The sequence below is a fragment of the Botryllus schlosseri genome, chromosome 4, assembly GCF_051294905.1.
Source record: "Botryllus schlosseri isolate E-star chromosome 4, Bs_hap1, whole genome shotgun sequence".
Taxonomy (NCBI): Eukaryota; Metazoa; Chordata; class Ascidiacea; order Stolidobranchia; family Styelidae; genus Botryllus; species Botryllus schlosseri.
This window is the reverse complement of record NC_137239.1, coordinates 21344358-21370384: the sequence shown is the minus strand read 5'-3', so window position 1 is coordinate 21370384 and position 26027 is coordinate 21344358. Positions and strand designations below refer to the sequence as shown.

The following is a 26027-nucleotide window of genomic DNA, read 5'->3' as shown; positions in this document are numbered from 1 at the left end:
TCTAAAAATAGATCGATTAACAGCAATTACCAATATTCTTCAGATTACTACCAGTGAGCTTTCGAATATATATATATAGAGATTGATTTAGCTATTCTTGTTTAAATCACACTAACGTGTAACTTACAAATGACAATGCATTTATAAACATTAAAAATGATGATATCAAGTATCCTCAATTACAATTAGTAATATACCAACTCGGGCTGGCCACAATGATTCGAGTACTCGAGTCTGAACCGAGTAATTATTTTAATGATTCGAGTCGAGTAGCCAAATACGATTTTTTCAAGTACTGAAATTATACGATCCTCGCCACTGAAAGTCATTTAATCGACGAGAATTACGGTTTCGACACTGTTTTCCACTGAGAAAGCCTTGAAATCTTGATTGGCCCTATCGTAGCACAAGAGTCATAGTACAAAGCTATGAACTTTACAGGAAATAACACATTTTCGAAGTCATGATCCTTCTACAATACTGTCACAAAGTGTAATGAAATCGGTGGGGTCGAAATATTACCAAAGTACGAGTAATGCGATGAAAACAGGCATTATATTCTTTGTGGTGGCATAAAATATAGGCCTATATATTTGGACCTTGACATCTCACATACTGTTTTTACGTCATAATCAGTGATACTCGAATACTGGACTTGACTCAAAGCATAATACCATTAATGCGTGATTCAGAATCGAATCACTCAGGAACCGGTACTCGATTTTGCCCAGCCCTTATACCAGCATGTAATAGAATCACCAGATATCGAAGACGTAGGATACGGCGCCCTGCCTAAACAGGCGGCATGCCGGAATGGCATCCACCGTCTTCTTGAAATGGCGGGGGGTTCCGTTATGGTAGCTCGACGTCCAGGACGATGACAAAGTAGTGTAAAGCATTACTATTCGGTAGCAGGTAGCCGTCAACCTAGCAGATTTTCAATATCTGTAGGCCCATTACGTATTGCATCTTTTGACACAGCTTGTTTCTCTTACCCTCAACGGAGTTTAGTACCATGTTTCTAACTTCCCGTGATCGGTTCTGCTGTCCGGTATCATGAAATCTGCCATGCCTGGATGCTAAACAGGTGAATATTTTAATTATAACCCTGCAAAATGACCTCCACCTCAAAGCCCACCAGGCTGCAGCAAACTTTTGGCGCCTTGTCGACTCGAAAATTGGTGTACGCGCAGCATCTACGAACTTGTAAGTAGGGGTGCATTTAAAACAAAATCTATTCAAAACATGTTTTTATTGTTTTTTGAAGCCATGACGTCACGGATATTCAGTTGTGACGTCAGAGTGGATTGACATTGAAAATATAGGGTAAGTATAGCTCCTTCGACGAAATATCTGCAATATTGCTGTTGAACTGACTATTTTGAATGTTCCAACCATCCCATATATCGATATACGTCGACTATATCGGGTGCTAATTGTACGTAGGCTCATACATGTTCTTCGGAACGTAGGCTCATACATGTTCTTCGGAAAGTATTTACACAATTATGGCATAATTTTGCAATTTAAAATAAACACTATTTTTTTACAGGCCCTCGTTTAAAACATTGTTTAAAACATGAACAAATTGTTTTCAAACACCTTTTGTTTTAAATGCAACCCTAGTTGCAATCGTGATTGGTTCAACTTTTCGTTGTGAATCAGCCTTTTCGGACATAACTTCATCAAAAACAAACACAGAACACGCCTCACTAATGCACATCTGGAACACTAATTCAGAGTTGCAGTGTCAAGTTACATACCAGCCAGAGTACAACGCACTATAGTTGATAGCATGCAATGACAAGCTTGCCACTAACTGATATAGAAACAGAAAACAATGGTGTCCAGTCCAAAGTGTGAGTGTGTGACATGATATATTTTAAAATTTGAGTTGACTTATGTAGTATAATATATACAAACATGGTGCGAAGTAATTCATGATTTCCTCAAAAAAATCATAGTGGCTAGCTAGTTGAAAGGGGATCTCCAAAAAGACTCCCTTAGAAGTCTTGCCGCAATGAGGTTCCTGCCCACTGCATTGAATATCAAAGCGGAAATTCGGTTTGGTACAAGTAAACGGCGGGAGTAAATGGTAGCCTGTCGCTTCAATCAGTTACCATGAAGTAGCTCTTGGGTGCAAAAACGTTGGTGACCCCTGCTTTAACTGCTATTCGAATACGGAGACTTCGATGAAAATGGCTGCCGTCAAATGTTTTTACACCTTCCAGCTTTATATTGAGACGACATCATATTTAGCGCTCAGTGCCCTTTTAAAAATATCATTTGCAACGTGACGCTGTCAATGAAATGTAACCTGGACGCAAGTACTCGTATTTTAAATATGCGAATGCATCATAAATATGCGAAAATGTGGTGCAACGATCAGAAAACTAATAATCTGTTTTCCAATCACTGACAATTGCAATGTGAATACATACGAAATCGTGATATAAGCACAGGTATTATGGGATCACATTGGTACATCGTGTGGTAAAACTATTGCGATTACATACGTGAACTCGAGATTCCTCAATTTATGATATGAGCAATCAGATGAAACCTTCACGAGTCAAAGCTTAACCACAAATTTCAATAACGCGATGTATATCCATGAAGTTATTTAATTAGAAACATCACAACGTTCTACATCCGGTTTTCGATGGAAAGTCTTCTCGCATATTACACATTTCATGTGGTCCAATTTCATTGGTCCCGTGTGAATTGATTGAGTATGCGAGACTTTCGAATAGATTCATGGCGGTCAATGAGTCAATGAACACTGAACAATGAGCATAAGTGACCACAGATTAGATCGCATCTCATCCGGATATCTCACATGCATTATGATCGCATCGCGTGTGCATGGGCATGTAAAATCAAATACTTTATTGACGATAAGTCTTCTTGAACCAAATATCACATTTAGTATCCTCGAATTCCGCATGAATGATATGCATGACTTCAACTGTTCTTTCCGAAGAAACTCGTTACCAAATATGTCACTTTCACATCAATTCCATCCAGTGCGTGTGCATGTGCGACACTAAATGTGCATTGCGACGAAACCGCTTGTCACACATATCGCATTTATGATCCTTGACGTCCGTATGAATGAGCACGTGCTTTCTCAAACTTGATACATCATTAAATTCCATGCCGCATATCTCGCATTTAATATTCCTGAATCCCATATGCATCAGCATGTGCGTCTTCAAACTTGGTACATGATTAAATCGCATGCCGCAAATCTCTCATTTATTATTCCTGAAGCCCATGTGCGTCAGCATGTGCGTCTTCAAAGTTGACTTGCGATGAAACTTCTTGTCGCATGTATCACATTCATAATCCTTCAACTCCTTATGAACAACCATGTGCAACGTCAGTGTAGTTCTATTACTAAAGTCTTTTCCGCATATATCGCATTTCTTATTCTTGAATCTCGAATGAACGAGCATGTGCGAACTCAACCTCGAGCTTTGATGAAATTTCTTGCCGCACACATGACATTCAATATCACTACATCTGGTATGAACGAGCGTATGGAGCCTTAGAACGTCTTTCCGATAATACGTCATGCCGCATATCTCGCATTCATAATGCTTGGACTCGATATGACTGAGCATGTGAGTCTCTAATTGATATATTCGAGAAAACTCCATACCACATATTTCGCATTTTTCTCCCTTTAATCCAGTATGAATGAGTATGTGCGTCTTTAAATTAGTTTTGTGACGAAACTCCTTACCGCATATCTCACATTCATAAGACTTGAATTCCGTGTGAATGAGCATGTGTGTCTTCAATGTATCCACTCGAAAAAAATACGTGCCGCATATTTCGCATTTATTGTTCTTGGATCCCGTGTGAATGAGCATGTGCGGCTTCAAGCTAAATTTATAACGGAATTTCAAGCCACATACATCACAGCCATATTGTTTGGTATTGTTGTGTATCAACCAATGCGATTGCAAATGAGTCTTCTGCCGAAAAGCCCTCCCGCATATATTGCAACCATACTTTTTCTCCATTCTTTTAATTGATGGTGATAGTTTACGTCATCTTTACTATGAAATTATTTCCTGCAGTCCTCGGATTCCGGTTTAGTGGCTTCTGTATCGCGTTGTAGATATTTCTTGTAATTTGAAACACGATGAGGATTTTTTACTACCAATTATTGACTTTATTCGCTACTGCTATGACCTACGGTGTAATAAGTGCTGAACGATCAAAATTCAGCTACCAGTACACAAATAAAACATGTATGATCAGAGACATTGACCAGACCGTAGAAAATTATCGAGACGACAGATTCAAGGTCAACAGGTCAGAATGAGTAACGGAAAATATTGACACTTTCAATGATTACAACTAGAGGCCGACCGATTATCGGTTCGCCGATAATATCGAGTCGATATCACACTTTGAAATATTTATAGGTATCAGCCATTGGAGGTGAAAAAATATCGGCAATTTTCGTGACGTCACATAGTGGTAGAAAGTCAGAAAACTATAATCCTAGACCGCTAGACTGGAAATATTGCTGTATTTCATATAGCTTACACTTCCAAGATGTCCGGACACAGCCTTTACAGTTTAAATTATGTTCAGGTATGTCAATGACTGTAAAGCTGTTGAAATAAATGCTCTGAAGTTTTGAAAATGCGCTTTTTGATGTAGATTTCACCTTATTTGAATATCGGCTGAATATATCGGTGTTATCGGTGAAAGTGTTAGATAACGGTTTTATCGGTATCGGCCCAAAAATGCAATATCGGTCGGGCTCTAATTACAACATCAATAATTATGCGTATATTCCATCGATGTTCATGCATGACTAATTTCGAAACATTTTAGCATACAAAATCACGGAATATACTCATTTGTTTCACAAAGATATATCACGAAACGAGAGGTGAGGCACAGACTGGCCAAGCCTCGCCTATCATAGCGCAATTCATCATATACAGCTCAGAATTTATAATATAAGTGGTTTTAATAGAATGTTATTGTCACACTGACTCGGAAAATCTAAATATTAATAACGCCAGAATACCAGAACCCCTCAATTTTACCAAGAATGTGAAACGATGATCAGGTACGTCGCAGATGGATTAGACTCGCCCACTGTTGGCTAACAATCGGACAATCCCAGTGCACTTTTACAATGAGCTATCGCAAACCATTGGTGTATTACGAATCGTGTAGCGACAGGCGACATGTAGTGCAGAGCAAATACATTCCCCTACTGATATATCTGTTATATATTTTCTATCGAAACCTATAATTTAAATTTAGGATACGTATACCGCAGTACATTCTTGTGTAGCAAGCGTTCAAAGGGTCCCTAAGTGATAACAAATAACAAGTCACATACCATTTGGGGATATACTATGATATTTGTAAATCTGTCTCTAAAGGTTCAGTCCCTCACCAGCCACGAATGTCACCGCACATCACGATAAGCCCTATGTAGTACACCATAAGAACCAAAAAGGCATTGCATTTTGGAAGCTGTTTGAAAAACAGATTGATTGGTCATTTACCCTGAATCGCGGAACTTAGAACTGTCTAATTACGTGAGTAAATGTTTAGCCGCAGTCTAGAATTTACAGCTAGAATAGAGAACACGAAGCCTCAGGAGTGGGAAAGTTGAAACAATTTGATAAGATGCAATACATTACCCACCTACACATCCATGAGAAAAAGTTAGGCCTGCTCCCATCAAATACATGTGAATATGATATCCTTTACCTTCTAGCCAAGTGAAGGATACCAAAGTGGGCGAAAGGATTAGATAAGAATTAGATTACCGATAATACGCTCAAAGTCAGAGTGGGCGATTATTTTTCTCCGCGGGCCAAATGAGAAGCAGAAAATATGATGGCGGGCCAAGTCAGAAATTTTAGCTGTATTCTCCAGCGTATTGATTTTATTTCTAAATGGGAAGCAGTGAATTACACTAAATGGTGCTCGGTGGAGGTGTTGATATTGGGGATTTAGAAAGTGACTGTCAAAGTATTTATTTGCCGTCATATTTCGAAACAATGTTAAACGCGATATTTGGGATGGCTGAAACAGCACTTCGTCAGCACCCTCCCAAATGTTGGTGTCGGGCCGCCCATGGATCTATATCAACCAAACCTTAGGGCGACTTCGTCCCCCAGACCAGACCCGATCAAGATGCACGTTTTCAACACTGCGTCTCAGCGATATTTCTTGTATACAAAATTGCATATATCTTTTAACCTGTCTAAGCCCACGCTCTCAGATCTACCGCTACAGATGAGTGAATGACTTGGAAATATTTAGGAGGGCCCGTTTGTATAATTACTTCGTTACATGTAGTTATTTCCTGACCTCCCATCTGCTATGTGAAAATATATTGAAATCGCCAAAGCATACTAAAAGTAAGAGACGCACACGATTCCAAATCGGTATTTCTTTACTGCCTAATATTGCCTATGGACAATTGGCCAGTAACTTGCTTAGCTTTGTACAATATGTTTCGTATGTTATGATACAGCCAGTCAAGGTTTCAAGGCTTCAACAGTATCGAAACTATAATTCTCGTTGATAAATTAACTTTCACTGGTGAGAAGCGTATAATTTCAGTACTCGAAAAAATCTAATTGTGCTTCGCGACTAGAATAATTGAAATTATTACCTGTTTCAGATTTGAGTACTCGAATGATTTATACCTTGCCCTAAATTTTCGAAAACTCTCCCTCCATCAACTCTGCCGGGGGGCTGAGAAAGGATAAATATTTGATGGTAAAATCCGAAACTACTAATATTAATGACGAAATTCATTCGTGAAACTGAAAATACTTTCGCTCTTGGCGCCAACATAACCAGCTAACCACTTTCGGTAAACATTCATTACATGTCCAATTGTCCACCAGTGACCACCAACGATTTCGATGCGTATAGTAAGACGATGTGAAAAAGTAAATTAGTTCACGGTTCACCGGAAATGAACATGGATAGTATCATATGGGTATTTGGCGTCCAGTTACGTCATTGCGGCTATGTTCTGGAATGCGGCCGGAGGCTACATAAGTAGGCCTAATCGAAATGCGGCCGTGAATGGCAAAAAAGTTGCCCACCCCTGGTCTAATTAGATGACTAGAATTATCTAGCTGTCCAAGCCTGGCCCATGATATACGCTCAGTCGCTCACATACAAATATGTGGTCTTCTGATTTCTCAACTGTCCGAGGTTAAAAAAATGGCACAAAAACACTTTAGTAAAAATACCGTAGTCACCGACGGCGAGAAAACGCCCAGCAAAATTCGATTTCGGCTATCCGACGTCCTCCGTATTTGTGATTCAACGTTGTGATGGAAAATTTATTTATTTATTATTTATTTCCATCGCCAACTCCCAGCCCCAGAACACTTTCATCACTTCATCTTTTCGGCCGAACTCTTGTGACGTCATGCTGGCTCGAGACATTGAACATGAACGGAATTGATTAAAATACAAGCCGGCTTGGAACAGACTCAAGCGACGTAATTAATTTTGATTTCTGCTAATACTAAAACACAACGATGGGAAGATGTACTACAGGTTCTTGATGTCGGAACGAAATTATTGCCACTACTGAACACAGTGAACAGAGTCCACAACAGACTTGGCATTTGTGACAAAAAATCCTGTAACTTCAGTTTATTAAGCCGACGACGAAGATGCGTATTCGTTTTTTCTCGAGGCGGATTGATTGAAATCTTGTCGTGATTGTCGGCACGCGTGTTGGCGAATATAGTGCGTATCGATGGGAAATCGCGAGCTCGCTAATTGATTACAGTCGGACTCGCTAATTGATTACAATCGGACTCGCCAGTAATGTTACGGTAGCGGGAGGTGTCGAGCATATAGATATATCATACTTGCGAGTTCAGCAACACGAGGAAGCTGATTTGATCGATGTATTATCGGCATTGGTGCATGTAATAGCCCTAATAAATCCATGCTACCACAACCTTTATTTAATAACCCTAATAAATCCATGCTACCACATCCTTTAACCAATAACAACACTACGATTGGGCGCGTGGCAACACTGACAGCAACGTATATTCCTACTGCTCGCCTTCGTATCCCACTAAGATTTCATATTTGCTACCACTGTCTCTACCTGTCTACAGCGACAACGCCATACCTACTACTCTACTAGTCAATTACATATGATGTATAGAAGAAACGAAACTTTCATGAACAATAACGAATGCTTTTGTTGACAGCGATAGTTGGGAAAGAAAGCTTTGAATGTTTCTTCCCGAGATAATTACTCCGCGCTTCCCGCCAATAATCCTGCAGGTAATGAGGTTATCGGCGAATAGTATTTACACAACAATAGCCGAATGGCGACAGAGTAAAGGTTTGTACCAGTCCACTCGCCTTGCAATATAAACCATACTTGGCATACTTATGAAATGTCTGCGAAGTATTTATATGCTGCAACAGTTAGCACTGTTTCTTAGAAATCAAAATTCTGGGGTTAAATCGCAAAGGAAGTGTCTACTCGTCCGGTACCGAACGAATTAAGTTCCTCAGGCTATTCGTCCGGCGTAAGCATGCCGCAACTGCAGAATGGGTACCGGGATTTCCGGAACTGTGGGCCGTAACTGCGGCATGGATTCCGAGAGTAAGTTCGCCTCTTACGAAGACTTAAAAAGTGCTTTGGAGAAATACCAGAAAGAAAATTACGTCCAGCTCTACAAGAGAGATTCACGTACGCTCGATGCGGTAAGAAAGCGAATCACTCGGCGAAATTTCAATGATGCGCTCAAGTATGGCCAGATATCTTTTCACTGCATCCACGGCAGCCGCAGATTTCAGAGCTTATCTAAGGGTCTTCGACCTAACCAACGGTAAGTAAGCTTTACGTATGATACGGAATTTCCACCAGGTCCACAACCACATGAACATCAAGAAGCAATGTTCCCCATGAGCATTTTGTAGTCTTGGTATCGTGAAATTAGGGTTGGATTAGCCTCAGCCTAAACCCCAACCCATTCCTATGACACTCCACCACCTCATCTTACGACACCCTAATCCTAACCCCACGCGTGCCGACACCCCAATCCTAACCCAACACATGCAACCACAACCCTGCCACCCCTATCCTAACCCCGCACATGCAACCCCACCACCTCACCCCACACATGCAACTGCAACCCCACCACCTCATCTTACAACACCCTAATCCTAACCCCACAAGTGTCGACGCCCCAATCCTAACCCCACACATGCAACCTCATCTTACGACACCCTAATCCTAACCCCACGCGTGCCGACACCCCAATTCTAACCCCACACATGCAACCGCAACCCCTATCCTAACCCCGCACATGCAACTGCAACCCCACCACCTCATCTTACGCATACGCAACCCCACACATGCAACTGCAACCCCACCACCTCATCTTACGCGTACGCAACCCCACACATGCAACCCCACCACCTCATCTTACGCATACGCAATCCCACACATGCAACCCCACCACCTCATCTTACGCATACGCAACCCCACACATGCTACTGCAACCTCATCACCTCATCTTACGCATACGCAATCCCACACATGCAACCCCACCACCTCATCTTACGCATACGCAACCCCACACATGCAACTGCAACCCCACCACTTCATCTTACGACACCCTAATCCTAACCCCACGCGTGCTGACACCCCAATCCTAACCCCACGCGTGCCGACACCCCAATCCTAACCCCACACATGCAACCGCCACCCCAATCCTAACCCCACACATGCAACCGCAACCCCCCCCACCCCAATCCTAACCCACCCGACCCTAATATCCCCACCCCAACGAGAAAAACAATTTATTTTAACGTTTATAAATTTTCACATGTTCATCGGAAGCATTGGTTTCATGGGGATCACTTCTCGATGTGTGGAGAATAACGAAGTGCCCCCTTTTTTGCTCGCTACTGGAATACGAGCAGCGGCACTGCCACACATGCTGTGCATTACGCTTGAAACACAGGGTAACGTATCACGATTTCATTGCAGCACTTTCCGTAAAGAGTGCCAAGCTCATATCAGGTTTGGTACATCAGAGGATGGGCAGTATCTCATAGTGAAGAGTATGAATGAACAGCATAACCATGGGTTGAGCAAGGTAATATGCGATTATCACTATTGAATCAATAAATGACAACTAATGCATAATCACCGTTATATTTTTTTCATTTTGATCTGATGATTCAATAAAAGACAACTAATGCATAATCACCGTTATATTATTGGAATTTATTGCAGGTCGCCTTCGAATTTCTACCATTCATGATTGAATCGGTCAATATGATTGAGAATTGCATAAATATTGCTGTCAATTTTTTATCCTCTCTCTGCTCATGTATTCAGATTTACCGGTAAAGCTGAGTGAGGTGTCTTGGAAAATGTAGGGCCCGTAAATAATAGTTGAACATATTCGGGCGGACCCGTGGGTATAATGACTTCGTTACGTAATGACATTTCGTGGCCTGTCTGCTATGTCAAAAGATATAATCAAATCGCCCATACGTACTAAACTAAAAGACGCACACGATTTCAAATTGGTTGGTCAATTGCGCTGTAGCAGTGTCCGAAGTCTGTGATGCAGAAAATAGCACCCCAGCAGTGTCCGTAGTCTGTAGCAAAATCACCATGACACCAGACAAGTTCACGGGTTGGTGTCAAATTAATCCAAACTTTATCTTGCTACACTATAATAAAACTGATCTTGCTGTTTCAGATCTTTCCAACATTCATCTGCCATCAAAACTGAAAAAAGAGGACTCCCAAAAGGCTTGGAACAAACTGTGGTTGGCCTTCCGAAGAAGAAGAAATGTGACGCTCCAGTTCCATTTAAAAAAAGACATCCTAAAGACAGAGACCGATGTAAGTTTATTTCATCCAGAACCTCGGCAAATTTCACTTCTGCCTCATTCGCAGTGATGCTGTCATGGTTTGTATCACCATCAGACACTAATGAAGCAGTGTATGGAAAGAAATTGGGCAGTAAGTCTGTCACGTCTTACACTCTTCTCATCCCCTACAGCTGCCTTGATGAGACTGTGAATATACTCCACATCAAAAATAACTTCGCATATGATGGATGGGCTGCTGTGATGAAGGCATTCCAAAGTAAATATAGTCAGAAGGACTGGTACTGTGGAGTATGCGACCTTCAACTTACAAAGAGCAATTCAATTCGTTGTGACTCCTGTCTCAACCGGGATCATCTCCTATGTGCTGGATTAAACACTTCCCCGAAACAAAACAAATGGTTCTGTGGCCGCTGCAAAAAATAATAGATGCCTCTGTAAGAAAAATATGTAGCAGCAACTTTGACATTGAAAGTACTTCAATGTTAGTTTTCATAATTGATGTCCCCAGTGAAAACACGCTATCAATGCTTAAATATCTTGGAAGCAGCAAATTGTATGCACAGCATTTACTGTCACTTGCAATATGGAATGTGCGGAAATGCCAGCATGCATACCAGATTAACACCCAATGATCATATATACATTGAAAGTTATACACAAATATTTTTCGAACAGTTTGTCGTATGTGTTCGATGACTTTTTCATACCTGCTTAAGTTGTTCACTCCCTTAATACAAGACCCTCGTCGAAGGGAAATATCTGCTTGGGCCCATTTAATAGCTACCTAACCAAGAGATCTATCGACTGACCTATCATTTTGAATGGATTACCATCTGTGAATTGCTGTATGGCAGATTATAAAAATAACACCTCATTACCTCTTGTCGCCGTAATAACACTCTTGCCATACCTGATTACCTCTGATAGTTGTATTAACACTGTTGCCCTACTTCGCCCAGACATTGCTTCATTCATTCATTTGCTATCATTTAATTTTTCTTCATCTTCAACTACAATTCGTTACAGACGGATGATGCAGAGACAATGTAGGCATATACTTGTTTCAAGCGGGTTTTATCAGACCACTTGACTTCCAAGGCTGTATATGGATCTCTCCTATCCGACACCGACACCAAATACTGTGCATGCACAATGCACATGTTTTCTGTATGATCATTGCTGTTGTCCATTTGTTCTGTATTTCTGTTGTATGAAAATAAAGACGCACAGTCTCTCTCAGTTGGTATTCCAATCATTACTGCGCAGCAACATCAAGTATGAGTACTCGTAGTACAGCAGAGGTGACAATTCCGTCTTAGCTGTACAAGTTCACATACAATTGGTTAGGTCAACGACGCTTGCATGCGTTCAGAAATAGGTGGAGGCAGCAAGAATTTCAGCGAATCATTCGTGTTCTGACTGCATCCGGTTATTTATCGATAGCACTTTGGAACTCTTCGTATGGCGCAAACATTCCCTCGGAGCTCCAATTATGAGCATACAAATCAGTATCCTACTTGTTCTTACTTCATTAAGCGTAGGTGAACATATCTTGTAAAGGTAAAGGTGGGCGTCAAGTTCTGGTACTTTCACGACAGCAATTTGCAATTATTAGTATGGCGTAAACTTTCCCTCGGAGCTATAATTATGAGCATACAAATCAGTAACAGTAACCATTCAAATCAGTAACCAGAAATGCGAATAAATAATGTACAAAACCGAAGCCTGTCAAAAACGCATACAGTCTCCATAGTAACGGGCCTACGTCACACGGTGCCGGACGAATAGCCTGAGAAAATTATTCGTCCGGTACCGGACGAGTAGCCACTGCCAATCGCAAAACCAAATGAAGCTAATCTTTCAGAGGTGAACTGAAATCATAAATGACTATCGACAGATATCGATAAAGTAATCGGTCTGATATGTTCATTGCTCAATCATCTTCCTCCCGGGATGTTAAGTAAATTCCATTTACGAGCGAATTTAACGCCGGCAGCTTTGATTCTGCATTTTATGCTATCTGTGTGCCAGGAAAATGGCATTGATTCATACTGTCATAAGCAACTATCTCCGTTTTTGAAGATATCGCGACGATAGTCGAGCTGTAAGTTTTCGTTTCACAAGCTACTGCGTACCATTGTGACTTGACAGCGCGCTTAACAGAGGCTCTTTGAGTCGGAGTAGGACCCAGGGTTACTCTCATCCTAATGATGTATACGCGTGGTACAGTTGAAATCAGTGCGGTTAAGATATGAATTATATATTTTAAAGCTAAGAGTAGGAGATAGATGGAGGGCTTTTAAAAGCAACCCAAATCTACTTCAAGTGTATAAAACCTGCTATAAATACGCTTTCAATACGTGGATGCATAATTCGGAATAGAATGAGGTTGTTGTTTGTGGTATTCATGGCGTTTGTCGACTACTATTGTCATTTACACTAGGCCAGGGGTTCTCAAATGGTGGGCCATGGCCCACTGGTGGGCCACAGAGCATTTTGAGGTGGGCCACAGAGCTATTTAGAAAATTTCAGAATTAATTTAAGTTTAGTTATATTTCTTATGTTATTCGCTAAAAATATATTCGTATCATCGAATTATACGTAGGCTACATAAAGCTTTTCATCCGACTCTGATTAGACGTAGTGGCACGTATGAAGTCAGCATATACAAATCGAAAACGTTAGGGAGGAACGGTGGCTCTACTGGCTATGACAACCTACGGCTAACAGTAACTAAAATTTCAAGCGTATACTGGAAGATAATGCTGAAGTAACCAAGTATTCCGGCAGGGTCATATGTCGTATGCCGTTGAAAGGGGTATGCAATGAACTCGGAATGAAGTGCAATTGATATACAGATTTACTGTACTTCGGCAGGCCGTAATATTGCAAGCTAAAATAGCCATAATTGCAAATTATTTGCAACTTCTGGCGGAGGTATACTGCACCACCGCAACGAATCTTAATGGATTGAGGATTTATCGGAGCGCATTAATCTTTGAAGTCAGTTTAAAATGTCCGGCCTGGAAATCATTGTACATGATGAAAGAGTCACAGGAATTGATTGTATCATTGGATTGAATATTCTGACATCGCAACTTCAGTTGTTTTGGTACAAGACATACAAAGTAGCCTACATCATGCGTATTTAAAAATCTTTCTCCACTTCTCTGTAGTACCCCATTCACCAATAAACTGTTCGATGCTGGCCCAGAATTATTATAATATTCCCCACAATAGTATCACTAAATCCCAATCACATAGTGCGGGGATCTGATCATTGTGTTTTGCGACGCGAATGGAGCAGCGGACGAAAATAAACTACTTAGGAGTTTTAGCCTATGATCTACCAGGGCCGTAACTGCCGCACCCACACCCCCAATTGGGGGAGCTCGAATGGACCCAAGATTATTTCGTTGGTCGTTTGTTAAAGGATATTAATTCAACTTGAAAGTTTTTTCGCGCTTCGCGCGATTTCATATTCCGGGAGATCGATATTTCAATAACATCAGCTAGAGAAAACTGCGCATATTCCAGAGAAATAGGCATTTCGGCGCTGTCCATGACCGCGCATTAAACAGGATTATCAGGTGGGCCACAGGACATTTTTAAACCGGAAAATGGGCCACGGCCAAGAAAGGGCTGAGAACCCCTGCACTAGGCATTCGTTATCTTTGATTCCGTAGCTGCCGAGTTGTAACACGGCCCACTTCTAGGTTTTTTGTAAGACACCGCTGGCGTATTCGATTTATCCAGCGGTGTAAGGTAGATTCTGGTTTCGTGTACCATGGGTGTACTGTATATTCATACCCGCATATTAGGGACAGCATACATTCCGCGTCACCAGGAAATTCCGGGCTGATCTTGTTTGCTTGTTGATGAATGTTATAAAGACTTGCAAGTAGCCTACTGGAATTTCTTGGAAAGACATGCCGCGACCTGACAATTACAAATCTCTCGTAACGGTGTTTCGTTAGTAATTCGTGCTTTGACTAATGAGTTGAAAAGAAATATCGACAGCCCCGATCATTATCTCTAAATAATTTCGTAATATGTGTTGCTGAGAAGTCAGTGTTTGCTCAATCGCAATTACAATGTAACTGGTATTCACCTGGTAGCATGTAAATCGAAACAGCATTTGCTAGCTGTGCGACAGTTATTTTGCCGCGATAGCGTATCTTATAGTTCCAATGAAATAATATTATGTGGTTTTCGCTGTTAATTATAACTATAGTGGACAGATTCAGCCAGTTCCTCTAACGAAATCAGTAAACCAGTTAGCTTTACTGGTTACGGTCAATCCCTTTTTGCAACAGAACCGGCTGAAAAAGTTGACTTTTGTGATAGAACAGACTGACACAAATATTGAGTCTAACCACATTTGATCACAGCATCAAGTTCTAGAAAGTGCACGTATCGATGTGGTTGTATGCTGCCGTCGGATTAGCGTAGTGGTAGAGGGCACGGCTAGGGTTGCATTTAAGACAAAAAAAATAAATTTCAACAAACATATTTAAAACAAGGCCCTTGTCTAAATCATGCTTTTTTTCCAACGCCATGACGTCACCAATATTCAAATGCAAAGTCTTAGTGGATAGACATTGACAATTGATATTATAGGGCAGCGGTCACCAACGCGGTGTCCGCGGGCCCCAGGTATCCTGCGAGGACCAGATAAGTAGCCCTCGAGCCTGTTCTAAAAATAGATCGATTAATAGCATTTACCAATATTCGTCAGATTACTACCAGTGAGCTTTCAAATATATATATATATCAGAGTTGGATCAATTACAACATTTTAATTCAATTACAATTACTCAATGTTAAAAATATTAAATTACAATTACAATTACAATTACTGTTAAACATGTAATTTATTACAATTGTAATTACAATTACAATTACTTTTAAACAGTTAATTGATTCAGTAAAGACGTGTTCTTTGACAACCGGAGCGACGTAATTAGCAACAATCGCAAGCTATTCATGTCTCATTCCTGATATGTAGAATAACCTTTAATTAAAAATAACTCGAACGTATTCAAACTATTCCTAATCACGAGTACTGAAAACTACAAGCACAGAAAATGTTTTAGCGACTGTTAAGAACCAAAGGTTCGAGCGACTAACAGCGAATAGGCTACATGACAGTCAATGAAATGTAATCAAACGATTAGGCTACTCAGAGCTGAGTCAGGATAATGAAATGTAATTGGTAAGGCGTCGGCGATGAGGATGATACCGATAAGGAGCGTAAAATTTAAATAAATGCAAAAGGAAAGAACCTCCTGATAACTAAGAATTACAATATTTTGGTTTGCATTTACATTTTCACATGCTCGGAAACTGTCAGATTGCATTTGATGAATATTAGGGCGTTAAAAGTTTCTGGCCCCAGTAAATTTGGCCAAGATTGAAAGTAAGATTGGGATAACATCTCTAGAAATGCGTGATCAAGTTTGATGAAGCCTTGGTTGGAAACTTGATTTTTTTTTTACTATTGTTGCAACAAGCCTCGGTACTGGTTAGAGATTTAAAAAAAAAACTTTGACCGTGGTGTAGGAAATGGTTCAGCACAGGTTTCAAAAGGGTTTATTTGCTGTTCATCCCTTTTTGGAATATTAATATTTAGTTTAGCCCACTGGTTCTCCCACTTTTTTAGACAGCCCCCCCCCCCCCTTTTATGACAGTGGATATTTCGTGCCCCCTTATCGTCATAGCACACAATGAAACCAGAAAGTTGGCAATCCTTACATAGTTTGATGGCATGGAAGGTTATGACTGTTGATGAGCGAATTATCCAATACGAAAGTCAGACTATACATCGAGCAATAACCATAAAACGGATGTGAATTGGGCCAAGCGCGGAAAAGATTTCAGTTCACTGGAGCGTCGCGCACCGTCCAGATGCTTTCACGCCGCCCAAGGGGGCACGCCTCCAGTTTTACAACCACTGGTTTAGCCTATATTGTAATTCACAAAGTATTCTGTTGCTATAATGAAGTATGGGAAACTGTTTAGCGTGACTGAATTATTTAGTTATAACGCTGCACGCATAGAACACCGATGTAAATAGGCTAATTATTACATATGGTGACTGATTACTAAGGCCTTAAGGCCCCTCGTCGTCATCCTGGTTCGTACCGGATTTTCACTGGTGCGACGAATAAATGATTGATTAAATGATTATTTTATGTTGTGAGTGTCAAGTTTCCATGAAAATGTAATTGAGATTGTAATTGAGCAAAATTTTTAGCAAACTTTAATTACAATTACAATTACACAAAATAGAAATGCTTCCATTATAATTACAATTACAATAACATGAAAAAATGTAATTATTACATTCAGCTCAATTACAAATTACAATTGATCCAACTCTGATATATATATATATTGATTTAGCTATTCTTGTTTAAATCACACTAACGTGTAACTTACAAATGAAAATGCATTTAGAAACATTAAAAATGATGATATCAAGTATCCTCAATTACAATTAGTAATATAACAACTAGGGCTGGGCACAATGATTCGAGTACTCGAATCTGAATCGAGTAATTATTTTAATGATTCGAGTCGAGTAGAAAAAGACTATTTTTTCGAGTACTGAAATCATACGATCCTCGCCACTAAAAGTCATTCTATCTATTTGGGTACAGCATGAGCTGGTTTTGGTCTCTTGGGTTGTGTCGGTGGTGCGGGGCGGTCGACCGCATTTGTGGTCGATTACTTGCTGGTTCTTGGATCGGTATCGTCTGCCGGGTTGCAGTATATTTTGTGTGCTGAATAAACCTCCTTACTGGACGAAGGCCTCTACACATGTTTCTAAACTACCTGTAATCGTTGCTGCTGTCCGGTATAATGAAATCTGCCATGTCTGGATGCTGAGCATGTGGAGATTTTTATTGTAACCCTGCAAAATGACCTCCACCTCAAAGCGCACAGGCTGCAGGATGCAGCAAACTTTTGGCGCTTGTCGACAGGGAAAACAACATTGGTGTATGCACAGCAGCTATGAACTTGTAAGTAGGGTTGCATTTTAAAACAAAATCTATTCAAAACAAACATGGTCAAAACATGATTTTATTGTTTTTTGAAGCCATGACGTCACGGATATTCGATTGTCACGCCAGAAAAGATTGACATTGAAAATATAGCGTAAATATTGCTCCTTCGACAAAATTTCTGCAATATTGCTGTTGAACTGACTATTTTGAGTGTTCCAACCTGCAATTTAAAAAAAAACAATTTTTTTTTCAAGGCATTTGTTTAAAACTGTGTTTAAAACATGAAAAAAGTGTTTCGAAACACCGTTTGCTTTAAATGCAACCCTAGTTGCAATCGTGTTTAGTTCAACTTATCGTTGTGAATCAGCCTTTTCTAGCTTAAACTTCATCAAAAACAAACACAGAACAGGTGTCACTAATGCACATTTGGAACATTAACTCAGAGTTGCAGTGCAAAGTTACATACCAGCCAGAGTACATACAGCGCACTAAAGTTGATAGCATGCAATGCCAAGCTTGCCACTAACTGATATAGAAACAGATAACAATGATGTCCAGTCCAAAGTGTGAGTGTGTGACATGATATATATTAAAATTTGAGTTGACTTATGTAGTATAATATATGCAAACATGGTGTGAAGTAATTCATGATTTCTTCAAAAAAATCTTAGTGGCTAGCTAGTTGAAAGGGAGTCTCCAAAAAGACTCCATTAGTAGTCTTTCCGCATTGTGGTTCCTGCCCAGTGCTATGAATATCAAAGCGGAAATTAGGTCTGGTACGATTAAACGGCGGAGTAAATGGTAGCCCGTCGCTTCAATCAGTACCCATGAAGTAGCTTTGGGTGCAAAATCGTTGGTGACCCCTACTTCAACTGCTATTCGAATACGGAGACTTTTCGATGAAAATGGCTTCTGTTAAATGTTTTTTACACCTTCCAGCTTTATATTGAGACGACATCATATTTAGCGCTCAGTGCCCTTTTAAAAATATCAGTTGCAACGTGACACTGTCGATGAAATGTAACCTGGACGCAAATACTCGTATCATGAATATGCGAATGCATCATAAATATGCGAAAATGTGGTGCATCGAACAGAAAACTAATTATCGGTTTCCGAATCACTGACAATTGCAATGTGAATACATACGAAATCGTGATATAACCACAGATATTTTGGGATCACATTGGTACGTCGCGTGTAAAAACTATTACGAATACATACGTGAACTCGAGATTCCTCTATTTATGATATGCGCAATCAGATGAAACCTTCGAATCAAAGCTTAACCACAAATTTCATAATTTCAATAACGCGATGTATATCCATGAAGTTATTTAATTAGAAACATCACAACGTTCTAGATGCGGTTTTCGATGGAAAGTCTTCTCACATATTACACATGTCATGTGGTCTCATCTCATTGGTCCCGAGTGCATGCGAGACTTTCGATTAGATTTATGGCGATCAAAGAACATTGAACAATGAAAATGTGTGACCACTGATTAGATCGCGTCTCTTCCGGATATATCACATGCAGTATGATCGTATCGCATGTGCATGGGCATGTGCAACCAAAGACTTGATTGACGATAAGCCTTCTTGAACCAAATATCACATTTAGTATCCTCGAATTCCGCATGAATGATATGCATAACTTCAATTGTTCTTTCCGAAGAAACTCGTTACCAAATATGTCACTTTCACAGCAATTCAACCCAGTGCGTGTGCATGTGCGACACTAAATGAGCATTGCGACGAAACCGCTTGCCACACATATCGCATTTATGATCCTTGACGTCCGTATGAATGAGCACGTGCTTTCTCAAACTTGATACATCATTAAATCCCATGCCGCATATCTCGCATTCAATATTCCTGAATCCCATATGCATCAGCATGTGCGTCTTCAAACTTGATACATGATTAAATCCCATGCCGCAAATCTCACATTTATTATTCCTGAATGCCGTATGCTTCAGCATGTGCTTTCTCAAACTTGATACATCATTAAATCCCATGCCGCATATCTCGCATTTATTATTCCTGAATCCCATATGCATCAGCATGTGCGTCTTCAAACTTGATACATCATTATATCCCATGCCGCATATCTCACATTTATTACTCCTGAATGCCATATGCTTCAGCATGTGCTTTCTCAAACTTGATACATCATTAAATCCCATGCCGCATATTTCACATTTATTATTCCTGAATCCCGAATGAACGAGCATGTGCGAACTCAACCTTGCTTTTTGATGAAACTTCTTGCCGCATATACGACATTCAAAGTCCCTGGATCTGGTATGAACGAGCATATGGGTCCTTAAAACTTCTTTCTGGTAAAACTTCATACCACATATCTCGCATTCGTAATGCTTGGACTCTGTATGAATGAGCATGTGCGACTCCAATTGAAATTTCCGAGTAAACTCCTTGTTACATATATTGCATTTAGCACTCTTGAATAGAGTATGAGTGAGCATGTGCCCTTTCATTCCTCTCCGAATCTCCTTACCACATATTTCACATTTGTCACCTTTTAATCCAGTATGGATTAGAATGTGCATCTTCAAACTTGTTCTGTGACGAAACTTCTTACCGCATATCTCACATTCATAAGACTTGACTTCCGCGTGAATGAGCATGTGTGACTGCAGTTCATCTACCCGAAAAAAATCCCTGCCGCATATTTCGCATTTATTGTTCTTGGATCCCGTGTGAATGAGCATGTGTGGCTTCAAGCTAAATTTATGACGGAATTCCCTACCACATACTTCACAGCCATATTGTTTGGTATCGTTATGTATCAACCAATGTGATTGCAAATGAGCCTTCTGCCGAAAAGCCCTCCCGCATACATCGCAACCATACTTTTTCTTCATTCTTTTAACTGATGGTGATAGTTCACGTAATCTTTACTATGAAATTATTTCCTGCTGCGCAAGCAAAATCTATCATCTTCCATTACACAAATTAAACATGCAAGATCAGAGACATTGAACAGATCGTGGAGAATTATCGAGACGACAGATTTCATGTCGTCAGGTGTGAATGAGTAACGGAAAATATTGACACCTTCAATGATTAAAACACAAAAAATTTTCCATCAATGTTCATGAATGACTAATTTTGAAACGTTTTAGCATACAAAATCACGGAATATACACATATATTGTACAAAGATATATCGCGAAACGAAAGGTGAGGCACAGACTGGCCAATCCTTGCCTGTGATAGCGCAATTCATCATTAACAGCTCATTATTTATAATAAGTGGTTGTAATCGAATGTTATTGTCATACTGACTTTAAATATTAATAACGCCAGAATACCAGAACCACTCAGTTCCGCCAAGAAATGCGAAACGATGATCTGGTGAGTCGTAGATGGATCAAGCCTCGCCTACTGTTGGCTAACAATCGGACAATCCCAGCGCAGTCATACCAGCGTGTACTCAAAGGTACTCGCTTGTTAGCTATTATAAATCATTGCTGTGTTACGAATCGTGTAGTTGCGACGGGCGCCATGCAGTGTAGAGCAAATGCATTCCCATACTGATATATCTGTTATATATTTTTTACCGAAACCTACACCTTAAATTTTGCACGCCCATACCGTAGTTAGGCCTTCTTGCGTCGCAAGAGTTTTAATAATGCCTAGGTGATAAAAAAAATATCAAGTCACATACCATTTGGGTATATAGTATAATATTTGTAAATCTGTCTTTGTCAGTCCCTCACCAACCACGAATTACACCGCACATCACTAATAGGCCCTATGTCAGGGGAGGGCAACTTCTCCGGTCGGCGGGCCGGATATGGAAAAATGAAGCACCTGGCGGGCAGGATTACAGAATATATACAATATACCTTAATCGCGTATTTATCCACCTGTACAGGGAATCAATTGTATTTAATGTAAACTTCAAGTTTAAAGCATGGAGATCAAAAACAGTGTGTCTTGTGTAGTCAAACCAGCAAATAGCTGTTCTGTGATGATAAAAATGTTGGGTATTGGGGAAAAGGACCGTAACTGCCGTACCCCGAACCCCCCAATTGGGAGGGGGCGAGCTCGAAGGGGACCAAAATTATTTCGTAAATTAACATAAGTTACAGGTTTTTTTTTAAATCCATGCCACTTTTTCAAAATATATTTTGCGCTGGGTGCGTGATTAAATATTGCGGAATATTCTGATTATTAGGTACCCTTACCCCATGAAAATACGTAGAATTTATGTAACATGCGACTCAGAGGTGTGCCAGAACGATCAGCAGCGAGAAGACCTTGGCCGAGAAGGAATGCCCTTGTGGTGACCCAAAACTTCGATATAGGCTATATACAATATACAATATACATTAGGGCTCTTCAAAAATGACTTTTTTTCTCAAATCGTACTGGCTACTTGATAAAATTGTTAGGTTACCTAATTTAAGCCTACACACAAAATTTGGTTCAATTCGAGCCAGTAACCGCTTTGCTACAGGAGAAGAAAGTTTATATTTATTATATAAATAAATAATAAAAAATTTGAAAATTTTCTGTTCACCCCATGAAAGTGTAAGGCTGTCTATAGAAACGATGCTCACCAAATTTGGTTCAATTCCAACCAGCGGAAGCGGAGTTATTGCCGTCGAAAACATTTGGATTTGAATAAAATAGTATTTACGGTGAGCACAACTATAATAAATAAACAAAGAATCGGTCACCGTAAATACTATTTTATTCAAATCCAAATTTTTCGACGGCAATAACTCCGCTTCCACTGGTTGGAATTGAACCAAATTTGGTCAGCATCGTTTCTATAGACAGCCTAAAACTTTCATGGGGTGAACAGAAAATTTTCAAAATTTTTATAATTTATTTTTATATAATAAATAGAAACTTTCTTCTACTGTAGCAACGCGGTTACTGGCAGGAATTGTACCAAATTTTGTGTGTAGGCTTAAATTACGTAACCTAACAATTTTATCAAGTAGCCAGTACGATTTGAGAAAAAAAGTCATTTTTGAAGAGCTCTAATATACATATATGTTTAATTGTCCATAAGCGGCTAAATGGGTGGCGACAACTGTTCATGTCCTGGCGATCTGAACCCCACAGGACAAATACCATTCCGCAGGGAAAATTTATTTGCCAGTAAAGCAATACCAATTTGAAATCGTGTGCGCCCTTTAGTTGTGGTGATTTCCAAATCTTGTGATATATAGGAGGTCACGAAATAGCATAATGTAACGAAGTCAATACACCTACGGGTCCGCCCGAATATGTTCAATTCTTATTTAGGGGTCCTACCTGTCCAACGCACCTCACTCAGCGCTACCGGTAAATCAAATTACGTGAGCAGAGAGGGAAAAAAATTGATAGCAAGTGCAATTCCAGATCATATTGACCGATTCAAACATGAATTATTTAAATTTTTCGCGCTTCGCGCGTTTATTCCAATTAAGGCGAACCACTAAACAGTAGATCCAATTAGCTGATAAGTAGAGGGGAAAAGTGTACAGGCTCAGGGGGCAGACGGGGTTCGAAGCCCCCCCAGAAGTCGGGTTGTGCTAGGGGGGTGCAAGATCCGACGCTTTTTTTGGGGGGGGGATGACGAATTGCTGTTACGGTCCTGGTGGGGAATGAAGGCTCGGAATAAATCTGAAGTGGTGAAGGAAGACAAAAAGGTTGGGAACCACTGCTCTAAACCATTTCCGCCCTCGATCGACACCCCAAGACATGTCTAGGGTTTTTATAAGACATAAACTTTTTCTCTCAAAAATCTTTCTCGCTCTCTTTCATTTTTTAAGATTGATCCCGAGGATAGCGTCAGAGAGTCAAAAATGATGCCTCAGTGTTTCGAACAAGCCGTCAACCATGACCGTGAACCGCGCGGCTCGCCAGACATCGAAAAATCAAAAAATACATGACAAATTTACATATGGGTGTGTTCAGTCAGTGGTCATAATGGTCAAGTTCAAGATCAATACCGAATCGGACCACTATCGCCTGGTTAATGGCATGAAACAACGTGATATACTTTGTCTTGTCAAATCCAACCATTTGCAGGCATAGCAAACTAGTTTATGACTCGTATTCCGTTCCGTCACGAACTTGGACTTAACTTGACTATGTTCTTGTAAATCACCGAAGGGTGAGCACAACTAACAAACCCCTCCAGAAAACTACCCAGAACAAGGTTTGATGTTCGAAACGGTGAAACATTACACATAATAGCGTACAAGTCGACTTTTGATGTTCCGACAGAATTTCCTGAAATATTCGGCATGCGTATTTTCGGCCGAACTCTTGTGACGTCATGCTGGCTCAAGACATTGAACATGGACGGAATTGATTAAAATATAAACTGGCTGTGAGCAGACTCAAGCGAAATAATTAATTTTGATTTGTGCTAATACTAAAACACGATGAGAAGATGTACTACAGGCTCTTGATGTCGGAACGAAATTAGTGTCACTACTGAACAGTGAACACAGTAAACAGAGTCCATTGTAGACTTGGCATTTGTGAAAAAAAAATTCCCGTAACTTCAGTTTATTACGCCGTCGACGAAGATGCGTATTCGTTTTTTCTCGAAGCGGATTGATTGAAATCTCGTGATTGTCGGCACGCGTGTTGGCGAATATAGTTCGTATCGATGGGAAATCGCGAGCTCGCTAATTGATTACAGTCGGACTCGCCAGTAATGTTATGGTAGCGGGAGGTATCGAGCTTATATCATACTTGCGAGTTCATCAACACGAGGAAGCTGATTCGATCGATGTATTATCTGTATTGGTGCATGTAATGACCCTAATAAATCCATGTCACCTCAACCTTTAACCAATAACAACACTACGATTGGGCGCGTGGCAACACTGACAGTAACGTATATTCATACTACTCGATTTCATATCTGCTACCACGACCGTGATAGTGCCATAATCATAACTTTCGCAATATTCACACCAATACGATACGCTGTAGTACCGAACTCTACCTGTCTACAGCGACAACTCCATACCTACTTCTCTACTAGTCAACTACATATGATGAATGGAAGAAACTAGACTTTCTTGAACAATAACGAATGCTTTTGTTGGCAGCGATAGCTGGGAAAGAAAGTTTTGAGTTGGTTGGTTGGTTTGTGGTATTCATGGTGTTTGTCGACTACTATGGTCATTTACACCAGGCCGATATTCTTTTTATTTTTCGTAACTGCCGACTTATAGCACGGCCCACCTCTAGGCTTTTGTAAGACACCGCTGACGCGGATGATGTGGCGAGGAGGAGCCTAGGTAAACCTCCAACACTTGGGTATCGGAATTCGGAAGTCGACCTCGGTCGGACTCGAACCCGCACCCATTGGTGTTGCAGCCGCGGATTATACCACTGCGCTATCTCGCCACTAAAGTTTTGAGTGTTTCTTCCCGAGATAATTACTCCGCACTTCCCGCCAGTAATCCGTCGATCTGCAGGTAATGAGGTTATCGGCGATTAATATTTACACAACTAGGCCGAATGGCGACAGAGAAAAGGTTTGTACCGCTCCACTCGCCTTGCAATATAAACCATACATACTTGGCATACTTATGACATGACCGCGAATAATTTATACGCTGCAACAGTTAGCACTGTTTCTTGGAAATCAAAATTATGGGGTTAAGTCGCAAAACCAAATGTAGCTCATCTTTCAGAGGTGAATTGAACTCTTAAGTAATCGGTCTGATATGTTCATTGCTCATTCATCTTCCTTCCGGGATGTTAGGTAAATTCCATATACGAGCGAACTTAACGCCGGCAGCTTTGATTCTGCATTTTCTGCTATCTGTATGCCAACAAAATGTCATTGATTCAGAACGTCAGCATCAGCTCGTATTGAAGATATTGCGACGATAGTAGAGCTGCACGTTTTCGTTTCGCAGGCTACCGCGTACCCTTGTGACATGACAGCGCGGTTAACAATTGCAATTTGAGTCGGAGTCGGACTCGGGAGAACTCTCATCAGAAAGATGCATACGTGTGGCACAGTCGAAATCAGTGCGGTGAAGATATGAATTATATATTTTGAGGCTAAAAGTAGGAGGTAGATGTGGTGCTTTTAAAAGCAACCCAAATCTACTTCAA

At 40.4% G+C, this 26027-nt stretch overlaps 1 protein-coding gene across 3 annotated transcripts; it reads left to right on the top strand.

Annotated features, from left to right (window-relative positions):
* The first annotated feature begins 8514 nt into the window (after positions 1 to 8514).
* On the top strand, positions 8515 to 11960 carry LOC145437423 (uncharacterized). 3 transcript variants are annotated; one of them, XR_013914659.1, is made up of 4 exons: positions 8515 to 8876; positions 10043 to 10700; positions 10767 to 10912; positions 10967 to 11960. XR_013914659.1 is itself a non-coding variant. In XM_080314680.1 (3 exons), exons 1-3 carry the CDS (start codon positions 8596 to 8598, stop codon positions 10797 to 10799), a joined length of 423 nt encoding a protein of 140 aa, XP_080170806.1. In that variant the 5' UTR covers positions 8515 to 8595; the 3' UTR covers positions 10800 to 10943. The 3 variants fall into 3 exon arrangements, 1 of the variants encoding a protein (XP_080170806.1); XR_013914658.1 differs by having other exon boundaries at positions 10043 to 10151; positions 10967 to 11951; XM_080314680.1 differs by lacking the exon at positions 10967 to 11960 and having other exon boundaries at positions 10043 to 10151; positions 10767 to 10943.
* The last annotated feature ends 14067 nt before the right edge of the window (positions 11961 to 26027 follow it).

Excerpts from the sequence above, each read along its gene's own strand:
- LOC145437423 (XM_080314680.1), top strand. The coding sequence starts at position 8,596 with ATGGGTACCGGGATTTCCGGAACTGTGGGCCGTAACTGCGGCATGGAT. Across the intron at positions 8,877-10,042 it reads GGTCTTCGACCTAACCAACG|CACTTTCCGTAAAGAGTGCC; the intron begins GTAAGTAAGCTT and ends ATTTCATTGCAG. Across the intron at positions 10,152-10,766 it reads ATAACCATGGGTTGAGCAAG|ATCTTTCCAACATTCATCTG; the intron begins GTAATATGCGAT and ends TTGCTGTTTCAG.